At 43.4% G+C, this 19351-nt stretch overlaps 1 protein-coding gene across 1 annotated transcript in view; it reads left to right on the top strand.

Moving 5' to 3' along the window:
* Nucleotides 1–1432: 1432 nt before the first annotated feature.
* GRIN3A (glutamate ionotropic receptor NMDA type subunit 3A) overlaps nt 1433–19351 on the top strand; it is a 209187-nt gene continuing 191268 nt past the window's right edge. Inside the window, exon 1 of the mRNA XM_004710974.3 lies at nt 1433–2140. Coding sequence (XP_004711031.1) covers nt 1475–2140 — 666 coding nt within the window. The 5' untranslated portion in view covers nt 1433–1474. The remainder of the gene's footprint in view (nt 2141–19351) is intronic.

Below are 19351 nucleotides of genomic sequence, written 5' to 3'. Positions count from 1 at the left end.
AAGGATCGAAACAACCAAGGGAACTAAAGGCAGGAGAAATAAATTGCCAAGGTTATGGTTTCAGTGAGGTCGTGTTGGAATTCAGAGTTGACCCCAATGCTTGTTCTGTATGGAGCTCTCTCACTCTTCTATACTATATAGGATACCACACCGGGATGGAAAATATAGTCATAAATCTACTGGCTGCATCATCATAGGCCGTAAGCCTGTATTTTCTTCAATAATCCACACAGGCAAGCTCTAGGAGAAAAATGCAAAGGACCCCTTGACCTCAGTGTTATCTTGCCAATGAAATCACTTAAACTAGGAACTACTGTGTTTAATTTGGAATCTCTTCGTTTCATATGCAAAACCCTGCTTCCAATTGACTTTGTGTGAATTCCGAGTACCTGAGAACATAGGGATCCTTTATATAGATACTTCTAAAAATCCTTTCAAAAATGCAAAAGCCCATAGACCGGAAGGAAGGAAGCCGAGATTAAATGAGTAAATGATTCTTGCTTTAATGCCCTTAGCTGCAAAAATCTTTAAGGCAACATATGGAAAAGGCACTCCTTAATGACAAGGCTTCTTTGAACCTGTTCCAGCAAAGACTGGATTGCAGATTTCGAATTCGTAATTCTCAGAGGCTCCGAGTCCTCCGCCCCTGGGTCGCCGGGAATTTCGCAAACTGTGACTTCCAGCCTCGGAGGGGAGAGGGGCGCGGGATGCGCCACCCGGGAACCTCACCATCAGTGGGCGTTTAGCGCAGCCAAGCGACTGGCTAGCGCCAGGGCTCAGCAACAGGGAGGCGCCGGCTGAGGCGGGGAGAACTTTGGCGCTCGGAGCCGAACCACCCTTTGCTGGCCAGTCGCGTCGGTCCTCCAAGGAAGCAAGTGGCGGCGGCGACTGGGCGGAAAGAAAGGGCGAGCGAAGTAGTAACCGGGAGAAAGACAGGAAGCCAGCACTGCGGGAGCCCGCCAGAGAGTGGCCCACAGCGAGGCGGGTTGGGCGGCTTCATGTGAACGCCCTCTCCCACGCGCCCCCCGGGACCAAGCGATCTGCGCTCGGACGGAAAAGGAAGGGAAAAGACTGCGAGTGAGTGGGTGACCCCCTCGGGTCAGCGCCCAGCCCTCGGATCTCCGGCCGCTTCTCAGTCCAGCGCCCCGCCGGGTGGGACGCGGCGCCCTGCCGATGGGGCGCGCCGGGAGCCGGCGCCCGAGCCGCGGGTGACCGGCGCCGGCCCGCCCGCCCGCCCGGCTCCGAGCAGGGAGCGGGCGGGCAGAGGATGAGCCGCGGAGGGCCCGGCAGCGGCCTCGAGGACAGCGGCGGGCGTGCTAAAGCCCCCACTCGGATGGCCCGGCGAGCGCGCCAGCTCGGGGGACCGCTCCCGTGAGCCGCGCGCGGGACCTGGGGGCGGAGACCGGAGGCGGCGGGCGCCGAGGGGCGAGCGGGGCGCAAAAGGGGGCGCGCTTCCTGCCCGCGGGTCTCCGGAATGAGGAGACTGACTGTGTGGTGGCTGCTGAGCAGGGTCTGTCTGCTGCTGCCGCCGCCACCCTGCGCGTTGGTGCTGGCCCGGGTGCCCAGCTCCTCCTCGCACCCGCAGCCCTGCCAGATCCTCAAGCGCATCGGGCACGCGGTGAGGGTGGGCGCGGTGCACCTGCAGCCCTGGACCCCTGCCCCCGGCGCCCCGCACGATGAGCCCGGGCGGGGGACGTGGCGGGCCCTGGCGCCCTCACCGGGCGCACGCTGGTCGGGGAGCGCCCTGCGCGGCCGGGGGCCACCAGGCGCGCGCCAACCTGGGCAGAGCGCCGGGGCCGAGACCCTGTGGCCGCGGGACGCCCTCCTCTTCGCTGTGGACAACCTGAACCGCGTGGAGGGACTGCTGCCCTACAACCTGTCCCTGGAAGTCGTGATGGCCATCGAGGCGGGCCTGGGCGACCTTCCGCTCATGCCCTTCTCGTCCCCCAGCTCGCCGTGGAGCAGTGACCCCTTCTCCTTCCTGCAGAGCGTGTGCCACACCGTGGTGGTGCAAGGGGTGTCTGCGCTGCTCGCCTTCCCCCAGAGCCAAGGCGAGATGCTGGAGCTCGACCTGGTCAGCTCCGTCCTGCACATCCCGGTGATCAGCATCTTGCGCCGCGAGTTTCCGCGGGAGAGTCAGGTGAGCGGAGTCTGGCGCGTGGAGTGGGGACTGGCGGCGCTGGGGGCTGGGACCGCAGCTGGCGGGGGCGGGGGCCAAGGGTGGGAGCGGGGGTGGGGGGCGGAAGGAGGGGGACAGGGAGCAGGCTGCAGTCCGGAATGACTTAGGGCTTGAAAACTTTGATACTGTTCCAGGACCAGACAGACCCTATCCGCATGTGGTAGGTAGGGGGACTGAGGGAGAAAGTGGAAGGAAGTATGTGGAGTGCGGATCGAAGCAATGTGTGAGGGAGGGGGTCGGAGATGGGGGAAGAAAGTGGGAGAGGATGTGAAAAGACTAAGCAAGTGAGCCGCTGGGGAAAATCTAGCCGGTGGCAGACCGAAGTGTGGAATGCTGTGTTCAGAACGGTGGAGAGCGTCCGGGTCTTGAAGACTAGTGCAGGGGCTGGGGCGAGGCGTGGGCACCCCTGACTGCTTCCAGGTCTGGCCCTCCCTGATAAACTCTCACTGCTGCTGGTGGAAAGAACAGCGGCGGCTTCGCCAGACTTTTTTAGAAGGTGTGGCTTGGGCAATGGCATAAGAAAGAAACCACCTCCCTCTCCCTTCCTTTCAGCAAAGAGAATCCGTCTAGTACAGAAGCAGTGGGGTGAAGAAGAGCGCTTGATTAGACTTGGATATTAGCATGTATTAGAAATAGCTTATGAATGGAAAGGGGTGTGTGTGCTCGTTTGAGGATTATTTCATTATCTCTATCTCGCTGTGCCATCCAGAGGCAGGTGTGCTGTGGTGGTTGTGTTCAACCCTGTTCTGTTCACAATATCTCGGAATAAAGCAAGAGGGATCTAATGATTGAGTTTCTTCTGGGTTAAACAAAAATGATCAAATATACTTTGAGTCAAAGAAGTTGTTTTGGAGCATAATTTTTGGGAAATAATGATGAAGAGATAAGTAAGGGGAGAAATGGGGCTTCCTGCATTTTATGTATTTATCATAATGGCAAACTTTATGAAACAATTGCACAAAGTATCTATGGTGCAAATAGGCAGTTGGCATTGGACCCATTTTAAAGATTAACAAACTAAGGGGTGTTCTGGAGCTTCACCATGGTTGGGGCATGTTCAGTCAAGAGAGCCCAGACTCTGGGGGATTTCTGGCTGTATCATTTGCACTTTACCTCTTTAGCTGGAGAAATATTTCTCATTTCTCTTTGTATCTCTTGATTTATGTAGATATAAAAACTCAAATGACAAAGAGTAATGTATAAGTCACAAGTCTGATAGAGCCTATGCATAAAATATCAAGGGACTACTAAAGATTTCTTGTTCTAGAGAAATTAATCTTACATTTTTTATCTTGGGAGAGGTGGGTCTGAGTTATTTGCAGTAGTTGCCCAGAAGATTCTTATTTCATGGTGAACTGTAGAGGTTTGCTTTGCAGAGCGCAGGCTAATTAACTTTTATCTAAAATATTTCTGTCACCTGAATCTGAATGACTGTAGGCAGCAGATGGGAAGGCACGGAAAACACAGGTGCGCAATACTGCCAATGGCCAAAGTGTTATAAACATGAAATTGCATCCATAGGGTGCATCATTATTAATATATATGCAGAATCGCATCTAACAAAATGCAGGCGTCAGCACCGCTTGCTTCTCATCACTGCTTCTTTATTACCTAATACTTCATCAGTTGCCAATAGGGTTCACTAGGAACACTAAGTTTCTAAATGCCAAGAGGAGTCTCCAGACTCCATTCCATTTGTAGATTGCTTGGCAAGAGTCTCAAATGGCAAGAATCTCCCCCCAAAGTAGTGTCCCTTGGTTAGAACAGAAATTGTCTGTGGCCCATGATGGATGTGTGCACTACAACAGCACATTACCAACGAGGGGAGCAAAGAAATCATAAAAGCAGCATCTAGAAGCCGTAGACGTCAAAGTTTTAAGACCACTGGGGGAACAGAATCCTCCAGAGACGGCCCTTATTTGCTGACAATAAAACAAATGCTCTGCCGAGCACATTTAATTCTGTATTCCAACTCAGAAATGTATTTTAAATCGCTGTTGTCACTACTACTTTCATAGTGCACATCTTGTAAAAGCGAGATTATTGTATTAACTCGGATCTGGGTTGCCCAACTGAAGGCATTTTCTTTCAGCTCCCCTTTTGTTTTAAATTCAAACATATATCTAATTTGGCTTGCTCTTACTGTATCATTTGAATGTCATCCTCTAACGTTCTATATTAAGAATGACCAGCTCAATGCCAATTCACTGTAATAGGTAATTTTAGGATAGGACCATAATTTACTTTCGGCAAAAATAAAAGCAGTTTTTTCCTTGCTTCTCCTGATAAGTGGTCTTTTGTCTAATAGACTGATATGATTAAAAAAAAAACTTTAAATAGGAAAGGGACACCAAGGTTATTTTGCACATTTAATAGGACTGATTTAATTGATCGCATCCAGCTGCTGCCTCTTTTGAGTCAACTGCCCAGTGACCTATTTTGTTGATTGTGCCAACGCTTGAGAGAAGTATTTTAGAAGAAAGTGGACTTTTTCATACAACCAAGTAAACTGTTCACAGAAGGAAATATCAAAATTTGTTTTTAGAATAAGAATAGCTACAGCAGCTCTTCCTACTTCCTCCTGGGCTGCTGAGGTAGGACACAGAAAGCCCTTGAGTACTAAGTAATGGTTTAGATAATGCCCAGCCTCAGGTTGTAAATGGAAAAGGATACCACTGGGATGCTCCAACAACTAAGAATGACACAATAGTCTTATTCAGCATACTATTTATTCAAGGTGCAAACACATCAGATCCTGAGCTTAGAAGAAAGCAACTTCCTTCAGGCGGGGAAATCCATTACAAGTAAATTAATGGAAAACTTTGTCTAAGCAATGAAAGTTTAGTATAAAAACATTACGTATAGAATGTATCAAAGCAGCTCGCGATCCAAAATATTTTTTTTGTTTCACTACTATATTCAAATCTCTGAAACTAACCAATTTTATTCAAATGAACATGCCCTTGTCCTAAACTCTATCCCCATGACCTTTAAATAATGATGCTGCATATGGACCCACTTCCATGTACACTTAACCTTCTTAAGACGGAATTTTTGTTGAAATCATGTGTCATTAGTGTAAGGCATTTTGAAGGAAACTAACATGAATTTTTATGTAATAGGCAGTTTGATAAAATTAGTGGGACATATGTGTCCCAAGGAAGCTGGTGTTGGAGTTATCAGTAAATTGATGGAAATGAATGGAATGAAATCGTGTTTCTTAATATTCATGAGTTATAGAAGCCCCCACTAGAGGGCAACACCTACTGAAAGTGGGATAGCAGATTCCCACTAAATAACAGAGGCGGTAAATGTAGGTAGTAGGCACTCTATATTCCCACCTTCATGAAACAGTCAATTATCTTCAATTCCTACAGTTGTCCTTTCTTTTTCTTCCAGATTGGGTTTTTTCCCCCCTGAAATTAGCTCCTTAAAATTTACCTCTGATGTGGCAGCAGATACAGATTTTCTTTCCTAGGATTTATCTCTCATGTGAATTCCATAATGTTTCTATTAGCTAGGGTTAATGGGGTACTGTAATTGACTTAAATCCAAACCCATACAATTAAAAAATGGCTGCACTCTTTTCAACTCTTGCTCCCTGCACCAAGGAAAACTTTGCCTATCATCTCATGAGGCATGCGTACTAACACACCAACAGTGGGTTTTTTCATGCAGATATAAGTGTTTTAGGTGGTCTGTTTTTCTCTATCAGTAGAGGGCTAAGTACTAAAGCCTATTGATTAGAATTTGGACAACATAAAACCACTTTTGTATGTTCCACAGGACATAACGATGATGCCAATGCATACCTTCGGTTCCATAAGAGGGGAAGTAAAGGACATTTATTTTTAAAGCATCTGTGTGCAACTGTGCTAGTTTTCCTTGACTTGCTCTATGCAAAGCACACCCCTCTCCGCTAGGGAACATGCATTCTGTAGTTCGTGACGAATGGCTAATAGTAGCACCTGATTGCTGCTGACTTGAAGATAAATGATTTCCAATTAAATGTCAAGTGATGCAAGACTTTCTTAGCTTCTTCTTTTACAGGTGACTATTGAAAAAGACAGACCCAGGGTTCATTTGGCAGTGATGAGTTACTAGGTTTGTTTTTTTAAATTATTCACAATATTTTTCTACATAAAAAAAATGCAGAAGAGCTTAGCAGATATCATTCGTCGTCTATCTCAACCACTTTTCTATGTCCTAGTCACAGCACAGTAATGTAAACTACACATTTGCTCTGAATCCTCCTTGGCCATTATTACTGACATTAATCTGAATCATTTGAAGACCAATTTTAATGTCTAATTCCTTCATGTTTTATCTTCTGCTCCTGTAGAAAACATCAGTACTCTATATACTCGTATATAAGCCGACCCGAATAACAGTCAAGGCACCTAATTTTACCACAAAAACTGCATTAAAAATGTGCTAAAAAAACTCGGCTTACACACGAGTATGTATGGATAATTTTGACATTGGATTTTATCTTATAAATATCACAGTCACTTTCCAACCACATTGGATGAAGAGTTCAATGTAATGGAAAGTATATAAAATAAGTGTCAAAGGACTCCCAGAACACCTCTATTTCTTCCGAAACCAAAAACCATGCCCACCACCAGTGAATCAGTTCCGACCCACTATAGCCCTGTATATATCTTCTGAGACTGAATCTGTATGGGAGCAGGTAGCCTCACCATTCTTCCACGCACTGATTGGTGGGTTGGAACCACCAAGCCTGCAGTTAGCAGCCCAATGCCTAACCCACAGAAGCAACACTCTTGGACAGGGGACTGTATCTCCTCCTTCATGCCTATCAGTTAGAAGAAGGTACCTGTCTTAGTAACCATGGGAGCCCTGGCGATGTAGTGGCTTACCAGTTGGGCTGCTATCTGTAAGGTCTGTACTTTGAACGCATCAGTCACTGTGGGAGAAAGATGAGGCTTTCTGCTCATCTATAAAGATTTACAGCCTCCAAACTGTGTACATTGTAGGGTTGCTATGATCCTGAATCAACGTAATGGCAATGGTGGGTCTTAATACTCTAGTACTGCTATAACAGACATATCACATGAGGATAGCTTTCACAAATAGAATTTATTTTCTCAGTTGAGGAGTCTAGAAGTCTGAATTCAGGGTGCCAGCCATAGGGGAATAATTGATCTCTGTTGGCACTGTGGCTTGCCATATTTATTCCCATGTCTCTGTTTTGCTTGCTGGCTAAATCCCTTTTATATTTCAAGAGAAATTGATGCAAGACATGTTGCTGTTAGGTGCCACCGTTGTCAGTTCCACTCATAGTGACCCTACATACAACAGAATGAAACACGACCTGGTCCTGTGCCATCCTCAGAAGTGGAATGTTTGACCCCATTGTTGCAGCCACTGTGACAATCAATCTGCGTTGAGTATCTTCCTCTGTTTTGCTGACCCTCTCAGGATGATCTCTCACAATAACCTGTCTAAAATATAGGAAAACTAGCTCTTGGTCTTCTCTCTTCTAAGGAAGGTTCTGGCTATCCTTTTTCCAAGACAGATTTAGTTGTTCTCTGGAAGTCCATGGTATTTCAGTATTCTACACCAACATTGTCATTCAAGTGCATAATGTCTTCCGCAGTCTTGCTTATTCACTGTCTGACTTTCACCTGTGAATGAGGTGACAATGGAAAGGACCATGGTTTGGGTGGAATGCATCTGAGTCAGCAGTGTGACATTTTTTGCTCTTAGAACTTTAAAGAGGTCTTGTGCAGCAGGTCTGCCCAGTGGAATATTTGGGTTTATTGCTTTCATGACCATTGATTGTGAATCCAAGTAGAAGAAAATCCTTGATAATGTCAATCTTGTCTCCGTTTATCGTGAGGTTGCCTATTTGACCAGTTGTGAGGATTTGGGTTTTCTTTACATTGCGTTGGAATTCATACTACAGACTGCAGTCTTGATTTTCATCGGCAACAAATGCTTCAAGTCCCTGCAACCAGTAAGGCTGTGTCACCTTCTTATTCAGGTTTTCAGTAAGCCTTTTTCTAATTGGATGCTGTGTTCTCCGCATCCTCCAGCTCAGATCATTCACTCAACACCCAGACTGAGTATGGTGAAAGGAGATGGCGCTGATGCATGCCTTTCCTGATTGTAATGGCTGGCCAAGTTACTGTTTTCCCAGTTTCTTGGCATACATTAGTGAATGCTTCTAGTGTTGCGTCAGCTTGTTAAAACATTTCCATTGGTATTTAGCTGATGCTTGGAGATTTTTCTTTCTCTTAAAGTTTCTTGGTACAATGACTGTGCATTCCTTCCATCTTCCATTTGATAATTCTTGCATCATTCAATATTTTGCCCAAAGAGTTCTCAAGATTGCAAGTCAAGGCTTGAAATTTTTCCTTCAGTTTTTCTAGCTTTAGAAATACTGATAGCAACATAGGTACTCATGTGCTTAATACGATTGATATATGGATTGTTATAAGAGCTATAATATCCCCCAATAAAATGATTTATCATTTTCAAAAAGATATGTTGAATGTATTCTTCCTGTTTTGCTTTCTAATTCAGTCTTTGTTCATTCATTTTAATACTTGTCTTTTTGAGATGCCCTTTGAAATTTTCTGTTTAGTTCTTTTGTGACATTTGCTTTTGCTACTTTAAATTCAAAAGTAAGTTTCGGAGTGTTTTCTTGACATACACTTTAGTCTTTCTCGTCCTTCTCATTTTAATTACCTTTTGCTTTCTTCATGCACGATGCTTTTGATGTCATCCTACAGCTCTTTAGGTCATGAGTCATTAGCTTTCAATACATAAAAATACATCTTAAGATTGTCTCTAAATTCAGGTGGAATATACTCAAAGTTGTATTTTGACCCTTGTTGACTTGTTCATTTTTTTCAACTTCAATCTAATTGCATATGATTAATTGATCATCTGTTCCATAGTTGGCTCCTGACCTCATTTTGGCTGATGATACTGGGTCTCTTCATTGCCCCTTCACACAAATGTGCTTAATTTGATACCTGTATATTCCATTTAGCAACATCCTTGTGCACAGTAGTAATTTATGTTTTTAGAAAAAAGTATTTTCATTGAAGAAGTCATTAGTCTTTCAAAATTCTGTCCGGTGATCTACAGTTTTATTTCTGTCTGCAAGGCCATATTTTCCAACTAACTGATCTTTTTGCTTTGTTTCTGACTTTCTCATTATCATTATCAGTAATTATCAATGCATCTTGATTGCATGTTTGATCAAATTCAGGCTGAAAAGTTAGAACTTGTCCATTTCTTCATCATTGGATTTAGTGGTTGATGCATATATTTTAATAGTAATTGTATTAACTGGATGTCCTTGTGGATGTGATTAGAAATTATCTTATCACAGACTGATGTGTACTTCAAGATAGATCTTGAAATGTTATTTTTAAGTAACCATTTTATTGGGGGGGGGGCTTTTATAATCTTATAACAATCCAACATTAAGCACACTTAAACATATGTTTCTATCAACATCTCCAAAACAATTTCTTTCTACTTGAGCCCTTGGTATCAGCTCCTTGAAATATTATTTTGATGATGAATGCAATGCCATTCCTCTTGACTTTGTCATTCCTGGAATAGTAAACTGTATGATTTTTCTGACTCAAAATAGCAATACTAGTCCATTTCATTTAATTAATGCATAGGATATTGATTTTTATGTGTGCCATTCCATTTTTTGAGGACTCCCAATTTTCCTAGACTTACAGTTCAGAGATTCCACATTCTGATTGTTAATGGCTATTTATAGTTGTTTCTTATTTTGAAGCCTTCTCCATTAGCAAATGATGGTCCTGAAAGCTTTGTTCCATCCACAAGATTAAGGTTGACTCTATTTTGAAGAGGCACCTCTGCCCCACTCATATTTTTAGTACTTCCCAACCTGAGCAACTCACCTTCTCAGAGAATATTAGACCCTATTCTAATCTGCTTCATTTACATAGCAAATACAACCCATTCCCTAGCGGAATTATAACCATAGGCATACATGTTATAATATACAACAAATCTTTTGGGATGATTCATGATTTATTCTATCATGGTACCTTAGCCATCTGATGTAGTCCACAGGTGATGGACAGAGCACACAAGAAGAAGATTTGCCAAGCTACTTCAGACATCTCAGTCTATAATTGAAACGCTATAGATACAGCTTTACTTTGGCACATAGGGCTTTCATGACTCAGAGTCAGCTAGAGAGGCAGCTAGTTGCCAACTGGTTACCAGAATTGTTTTGAGAATCAAATAAAAAAGTACAAGCACTTTGGAAAAAGTTAAGATTGAACCAATGATAGGTAGGGAGATGTTGGTCCCTGTCAAGAGAACCAAGTCCTAATGGAAAGTATAAACACGAAGAGCAAACGGGAAGACCGCTGCTCCGCTGTGTGGATTGCCATTAATATCACAAAACAAGATGTGCACGAATTGCTGAATAGAGAACCAGCTGAAGTATGTTTTGGGTTTTTTGTTTGTTTTAAAACAAATTTAAGCAGTCATTCTTAATTTGTTGTTTTCAATTCCCAAGAAATAGATTTTGACTCCTGCCAGCCTCTTCTGTGCAGAATAGTAGACCAGCACTTAACCGACCCTCTGTGCCACCGAGTGACTCAAATTCCTTATTAGTTAGAATATCCACTCTTGTGAGTTAATTCTGACTCAAAGTGGCGTTATACAGAGCTGTTCGAGTTTTTGAATCTTTAGGGGAACAGACAGCTTCAGCTTTCTCCTGTGGAGCTGCTAGTGGGCTTGACACCCTTACTTTTGGATTTGCAGTCCAATTTATCTGCTTTAAAATTTGAATACAGGGGGGTATGATTAAAAATAATATTATTGTCACGCTAGGCATACATTGAAGACCAGAAGGGAGTGATGAAGGAACATTCAAAAAAATTTGTTTTAATTTGCTCAAAATTTGAGACTAGACAGGTTTGGTTTTGTGTTTTGAAGCGTGGAGATTTTGAGTTGATGGTATTTTTATATTCAAATGTAGTTTTTCTTTACTGTTTGCAGTCTAGCTCTATATTTTCACTTATTTTAGCAAAGCTGAGTCTGTACACAGGACACCTGTTTGGACATCTGACTACACAGAAGTCCAGGGTCCCCTAAGGTTTTCTTGTTTGTTTTATAGAGGGAAAATTGCTTTCCTTGTGTTTATTATTTCCCCCTAAATGGCTGTGAAGGCCCCACCCCCAGACTCTTGCACCACTGGTCGACAAGGGGATTCTAACAGGTCAGGTACAAGGCCTACCTTTGGGCCTGAGTTCTAGGACTTTTGACTGGTGGTCAAGCCGTGGCAGCAGGGGGGATTATGGGGCTGGGCTGCCCTGCTGAGCAGACAGGTGGACTAGCAGGCAGGCAGCCAGCTTCGCTCTCTCTCTACTTATTTCCTCTTGCTCCACTCCTGTCACTGCTGCCACTGCCAATCCCTCTGGCCTTTATTAGTAGTTCCAACAGCAACAATGGCAGCAGTGAAGAGGGTGGCCAGAAGTGGGCTCCCATAAAGTTCTGTGTTTGTGTGTGAATTGGGTGAAAGTTTAAAGAGCAGATCAGTTTTCCACTCCACAATTTATACATATTTTGTTTCATCTCACTGATTGCAATCGCTGTAATGTAATGTAACTTATCCCACTTCCTCCGTGTTTGTCTCCATCCCTCCTGCTTTATCAGTCTGAACTCTGTCCTTGGTAAATCCTGTCCTTTTAGATAGAAAAGGTTGATTATTCCAAAGTATGCATACCTAACTGGTGTTACTGTGAGCCTTATAGGTGTGTCTGTTGTCTGTCTGTAGTTATACTGTGGGGGTGAGTTCATTGCCAAATCTAAAGGGTGGCAAAAGGCTATAGTCCCAGGGAGTCCACCCATCTCTGTCTGACCAATAAGCCTGCTATTTTTTATGCCTTTGAGTTTTGTTCTGTGTTTTTCTCCAACTCCAATGTCGAAACAGTGGGTAGTGGTAACTGACTACTCTCTAGTTTCAGGGTCATGGAGACGGATGTCTTGTCCCTTTAGTCCATTTAACTAATTGTTTCTATGTGTCTGAGATGGTTGCTCATGAGCTTTTAAGGTAACAGTTTCTACTTAGCCAAGTAAAATATAGAACATCGTCTTTTTGGACTATGTTATGCCAATTGACTTTGGTGTCCCTTGACACTGTGTTCTCAAGGCCCCAGGCCTAATGAGTCATTCTTGAGAGTCCCCCAGAAAAGGGCATCATGCTTAGTAAAGTGGGCAGTCAGAGCAGCCATCTAAGGCACAAGGATTGGGCTCTCCCGGGCTAGATGAAAAACACATCAAGACAGTCAAACGGACTCCCGCAGGCCCAATGACTCATTCCCTCCAGGTGTTAGATTACGTCTTAGGTCTAGTCCCCTGCAAAAAGACACCATGCTTCTTAGAGTGGAGAGTCAGAGAAAAAGAGGAAAACCTCACTGAGATGGCTTGACCCAGAGGCTGAACAATGGGCTTAAACAAGACACTGAGCATAATGAAGGGCCAGGCAGCGTTCTCTCCTGATGTACGCCGGGTCTCCGTGAGTCAGCTCTGACTTGATGACCCCTATCAACAACAACAAGTTTTCTTTACTCTGCCCGCCTGTCTAATCTACTACATGTGTGGCTATATTTGCAGGAGACATAAATGCTCATGTGCTCGGTCAAGCCTACCTATCTATGAATGTTTGCAGATATCCTCCCACTCGCCCTCCTACCCCATTCATCTTGGTGGGGGGCGGGGAGGTGTCTACCCATGCACCTGCTCATAGGTCTCTGTTATTGCAGCCTTGTGGATATAGTCCTTTCTACCGCCGGTGCCTTTCCCGCTTGCATTCCTCCCTGTGCCTTCCAATGTCGCCATCAGTTTCACGGACTTTCCTCTTCTATTATGTTGCTTCCTACTTCATCCAAGTTAGACGTGTCTACCCTCTGGCTTGTAAATTGCCTTTCCCCACCTCAGCCCTGGTAGTCATCAGAGAATGCTTCCTTTAGTGAGAAAACCTTTTCTTGATATTTTACAACAGTGGCCTCATCAATATTTCTCCTTTTGCAATAGATGAATTCCATTCAGTATGTCCTGCGTGTTCATCCACGTTATAAAGTGTTTCGCAGATCCAGGGCTATTCTTTAAGATGGAGTAGTATTTTCTTGAATATTTTGTCTATCCAGTTCCATGGATGGGCATTTAGGGGGGTTTCATCTTTTGCTATTGTGAATCTTGCTTTGATGAACATGAGTGTGCGTCTACCTATTCTTATTGTGACTCTATTCTTTAGGGATGCATATCCGCAGTGGTCACACCACTTCCCAGTCCCACTAGTAGTGTGTGAGGGTTTCAATCTCTCCCCATTCTCACCTGCACTTATTGTTTTCTGGCTTTGATTTTTTTTTTTTACTTTGTTATCAATGCTGGGGTGCAATGATATCTCATTGTTCTTATTTGCATTTTTCTAACGGATGTATTTGGGGTTATCATAACTTCAAGTATTTGATGTCCATCTGAATGTATTTGTTGGTAAAGTTTGTATCTCTGCCTGTTTTTAAATTAGATTGTCTTTTTGTAAAAATGTTGAAGTTTTCTATAAATTTTAGAGATTAATCCCTGTCCAGTTTGTCATTGACAAACTTTTTGTTTCCAGGTCTGTGGGTTCTCTTTTGATTCACTCGATTAACTATCTGGATGCATAAGTGTCTACTTTTTGGAAGGTCATAGGGTAATTTCCAAAGCCCTGATGGCTTAGTAGGTTGGGAGTTGGGCTGGTAACTGCAAGGTCAGCAGTTCAGAACCACCAGCTGATCCTGGAGAGAAAGATGAGACTTCCTATTCTGTAAAGATGTACAGCCTCAGAAACCCGCAGAGGGGATTCTGCTCTGACAGGCCAGGTGGCTCTAAGTCAGCATCGACTCCACGGCAGTGTGAGTTTGGGGAAATTTTGTTTGTCTGATTGGTTAGCGGTTGTTTGGTTTGTTAGTTTGGGGGCTTTGGTTTTTAGGGCTCCTATCAGTTAGAATCAACTCCATGGCAGTGACTGTGGTTTTGAGGAGTTTTCTGGTTTGTCTTCTACTGTTTGTGTGTTTTCAGTTATGTGTGACAACATATTTATGCCATGCAGTACAGCCTCAAAATTTGTCCCTGCCTTTTCACTTATCAAAGTTAACGTTCTAGGTTTTACATTAATGTAATAGCCTCGCTATGTCAAATCACAAGAGACCCGTTCCTGGAGAAAGACATCATGCTAGATAAAGTGAAGGGGCAGCAAAAAAACGAGGGAGGCCCTCCACTAGAGGCAAAGGGGTGATTGCACGGGTGGCCTAGGATGTCGTAGTGTCTCTTCTGCTCGGCAGCCTCGCTACGGCTGCTACTGACTCGACGGCACCTCACCCTAGCCAGGTGAGCAGCTGGGGCTGAACAGCCCGATCCGACCTTTTGAGACAAAGTTTTATTGATGGCTTCAACACAATGTAAACAAAGGTTGTGTTAATGAACACTAGATGAAAAATAAAATTTTATTTCCATAAAATTTAGATCATGCTCATGACTTTATCTAAAGGAGTCACAATCTGGCTCAGCAGTAGATTTCTCTTTGATCAGTCCCAACCAGAAATTTTTAAGCAGAGAATTAAACATCAAACAAAGAAGTTGCTTCTATGTACTACTTAGTAAAGCTACTTATATAGTGTATATATATATATATATATATATATATATATATATATATATATACACACACACACACACTATATATATATATATATATATAGTGGTTGTTAGGTGCCATGGAGTTAATTCCAACCCGCAGTGACCCTGTGCACAACTGAATGAAACACTGCCCAGTCAGGTGCCATCTTTGTAATGTTTCTTATGCCTGAACCCATCTTTGCAGCCACCGTGCCAATCCACCTTGTTGAGGGCCTTCCTGTGTTTCATTGTCCCTCTACTTTAGCAAGCATGTTGTCCTTCTCCAGCAACTGGTCTCTCCTGAGAGCATGTTCAAAGTACGAACAATGAAGCCTTGCCATCCTTGCCTCTAAGGAGCACTCTTACTTCTTCCAACACAGATCGGTTTGTCCTTTTAGCAGCCCATGGTACTTTCAATATTCTTCTCCACCACAATTCAACTGCACAGATTCGCCTTCGGTCTTCCTTATTCAGTATCCAGCTTTCACATGCATACGAGGCAATGGAAAAATACCATGGTTTGAGTCAGGTTCACTTTAGCCCTCAAAGTGACATCCTTGCTTTTCAATACTCTAAACAGGTCTTGTGCAGCAGATTTACAGAGTGTAGCTCGTATTGTGATCTCTTGACTGCTGCTTCCATGAACACGGATTGTGGATGCAAGCAAGACAAACTCCTTGACAACATCAACCATTGGTCTGGTTGTGAGGATTTTAGTCTTCTTTACATTGAGTTGCGTACTGAAGACTGCAATCCTTGATCTTTATCGGCAAGTGTTTCAAGTCCTCCTCCCTTTCAACAAGCAAGGTTGGGTCATCTGTCTATCGCAGGTGGTTAATAAGCCTTCCTCCGATCCTGATGCCACCTTCTTCATATAATCCAGCTTCTCTGATGATTTGCTCAGCGTACAGATTGAACAAGTATAGTGAGAGGATACAATCCTGATACACACCTTTCCTGATTTTAAACCAGCCAAAATTCCCTGTTCACACAATTGCCTCTTGATCTATGTACAAGTTCCTCATATATGTAGTATATATATTGATATATACTATACTTAGTAGAAGTATTAATACATAAGTATTCATAACCTGCACACACAGCTCTTATAATAGAGGGCATATCATACATTGTGTTATATACTTAAGGGAATGTAACTTTAACACGGGGCTCACGCATAACACCAGGCACAGGACCCGGAAGTGTTCAGTTCTGTTGTACATAGGGTCGCTATGAGTCGCAACTGATTCGATGGCACCTAACACCACCAATGTGTAACACAAGCACAATAAGATTTTTCAATGTGTTTCTAAAAATAAATAATAAATCCAAACGTATTAATCCAATGTGCCTGCACCTGGTCTTGGGCACAGGGAGCCACCTAGTGGTCACTAAAATATTGTACAATAAAGCATTGTAAAGAATCCAACCTCACAAAACAAGAATGAATTCCAAGTAGCCTTGAGTCCACTTCTTGTTCTTTTGAGTCAAGGAAAGTAAAAGCCAGGAACTCTAGGTTCATCCCTCCACAAGAAGACCACCTTCTGCTGTCCACTGGGAAGAAATGCAACAACCTTTGCTGTGCTCCCAGCCTATCTGTACTTGCAGTTCTCAACCATGAGGAATGCTGTCTCAAAAATTGTGTCCAAGAGCCCTGGAGCTGGAGGAGCCACATGGAGACCCATGCCAGCACTGAGATGCTTTTACCACCACTGGATTCACAAGACTTTCCACCACTGGGCTGTCATCTTCCTGCACTCAGCGTCATTGCCTGTGTTGGCATGAGTCTGAAGAGGACTTGGTAGACTGGAATAGAACATATGGGCTAGTGTCAGATTTAGGGGCTTGATCTGGACTGGGCTGGATGTGTTCTCAACCTACAAGTGCTCTTTGATATAAAGCTCTTTCTTACACACACACACAAAAATTGTGTCCAAAGAGCTAGGGAGAAAAATGAGGGACTCATCAATTTTCGAAATGTAGAATGGTTAATATTTTTTAGTAACTGTGTTTACTGTCACTGTGGCTCATAATTCACCATGGGAAGACAGTCATTCTTTCCATGTATCTGAATTCCTTTACTCAGTCATCATGAAACAGCCCTTAAACGCCAAGTCTGCGGCAGTCATTACATAGGCATACATCAAAAGTTCTGCAGGTTCTGTTCCAGACCATCAAAATAAAAGTGAGTCTCTTAAGTGTGCAAAACCATTATAAAAACTTTGAAATATTTTGAGAACTGCCAACTCAGGATGGGACACAGACACAAAGTGAGTGCAGGCTATTGAAATAATGACACGGAAGTCATTTTATTTTACTAACCATGTCATTTATTCTTTTATTCCTGATTATGAAAAAAATGCTCCTATGGATAATTCTGAAAATGAACAAATTGGCCAAGAGTAAAATTAAAATCACCCATAAATCCACAACCTAGAAATGTAGACACGTGTGTTACAAAATGGGGGTGGGGGGGCGGGGCCCACGGGAGGGAGGCATTTTACTTTGTGGACTTTTTAAAACAAATCAACATGTTGTAAATATCTTCTCATGCCATTAATATTTTCCTTTAATTTGAATGGTTAGAAGTTGGCTTTTGAATGAATTGTTTCATCCTGCTTCAACATTTGTTTAGTTCCTATTGTTTAAATTCAGTTTTTTTCCCATTTAAAAATAAATAAATTACAAGCCTGCTCTCCTTAAAGTCCTTGTAGTTTTTGAGGCCGTGTTCCCCTTTCTGCTGAGATTCCTGACCCTGTCATGGTTTCCCTTCCCTTTCCCCCTCTTTCATTGTCCTGCTTGCCTTTGACTGCTTGCCCAGTTCTGATGGCCACTAGCCATATATGGCTATGAAACTTTAATGTAATTCAAATTATATGAAGGTAAACATTCAGTTCCTCAGTAACCACTTTCCACATACTCAATGACTACACTACTATACATTGAAGATTTCCATCTTCAAGAAAGTTTTATCCAGCACCACGGTCAAAAAGCATGCAGTGACAAGGAATAGAAATTCAATGGCATTCAAATATGTGATTTGCTGAAATTCTACAGGGAACAGAAATTCATGCAGACAGTTGGGCTGCATCACTACCCCTTTATATGGACACAGTATAAATAACACCACCCATCTCTTAGTCCATGTTGTGTCTCTTAGTTCAAGTTCTCCAGATACCTGTCTGGCTTGACCCAATATACAGATTGGTTTCCTATATGTGCTTCCTAATCCAACCAGAAGTGACCAGATTCCTAAGGCACATGGTCAATTTAATTCCAAGCTCACTGAGTCAGTTACGATTCATATTGCCCTTATAGGGCAGAGTAGAATGGCCCTTTGGGATTTCCAAGGTTATAACTATGTATTTATAATCTGAAAACCCTCGTGTTTCTCCCTCCCAGCAGGTAGTGGATTTGATCTGCTAGCTTTTCCCTTAGCAGCCAGACTTCTAGTCCACTCTCCCACCAGGGCCCCTTCGAGGTGCTCAGCAGAGATCCTGATATACTCTCCTACTGTAGTACCTAAAGCAGCAAAGCCTCTGCTTTCCAGCGAGGAGGCATGCAATAAGACACGGAAACAGATGCATACAAGGGGGCGTCACAAGAAGCTCGTGGGAATGTTTCACGTCTTGTATCCCCATTTTGCTGTGAACTTTTGGAAATTCCCTCATACAAGCAAGTTCAGAAGAGAAAATAGAGAGAGACCAGTGCAGTCCAGAAATAAAGTAGGGAAAAGAAGTAGAGAAAGCTCCTGATTGGCCAAATGCCTCTCCCTGCAGAGGCAACCCTCAGAGCAGATTCAAGGAAGGCCTGAGCATGAACTGGGCAAACGTCCGAGGGGAGAGCACCGCAAACAAATGAGCACCAGGTGCAAAGGCCGGTTGGTCTGGAAAGAGCACAGCAGTGAATATCTGTTGAGTAAATGAGTGAAGGCAAGGCTCGCACTATGGAACATGGTGGAATTTCAAAACGAATGTGAAAATTATGGAACAATAACCATATTTTGTATACCCCCATCTAAAGGCATGACCCAAGTTTAGATTCCTGAAGTGACCCTTTTATATGTGTCAAGACCAGTTGTCCACTGGAATTTAGAGCTAGATATTTCCTTCTATCTCTCTCACCTATGACAAGATTTCTCGTAGCATCTTTGACCTCCCCCCCTTCTTCTAATGCAGTTCTGTTGCCTTCCTCCGCATAGTTCCCACACCCCCGTGCGTTCCTTCTCATTTTCACAAACCGCTACCTGTCCTCCCACTAGTGTCTCGGATCACCTCAGTCTTTCCAGCTTCTCTTCTGGAAACCATTCTGGATGCTGCTGCTAGATAAATCGCCGTTAAGCAACATTCATTCATCTCTTCCCTCACTCATTCATTTAACAAAGACCTATCCAGTGCAATGTGCTGAACTTCATGCTCTGCCCTGCTCAGTCGGTTCCCAAGCCCCATACTCCTGAAGGATAAAAGTCATTCACACATT

Source organism: Echinops telfairi, unplaced genomic scaffold (genome assembly GCF_000313985.2).
Source record: "Echinops telfairi isolate 266 unplaced genomic scaffold, ASM31398v2 ScPeMD7_7410;HRSCAF=8448, whole genome shotgun sequence".
Taxonomy (NCBI): domain Eukaryota; kingdom Metazoa; phylum Chordata; class Mammalia; order Afrosoricida; family Tenrecidae; genus Echinops; species Echinops telfairi.
The sequence above is the reverse complement of the archived record's forward strand: the minus strand, read 5'-3'. Positions and strand labels throughout refer to the sequence as shown.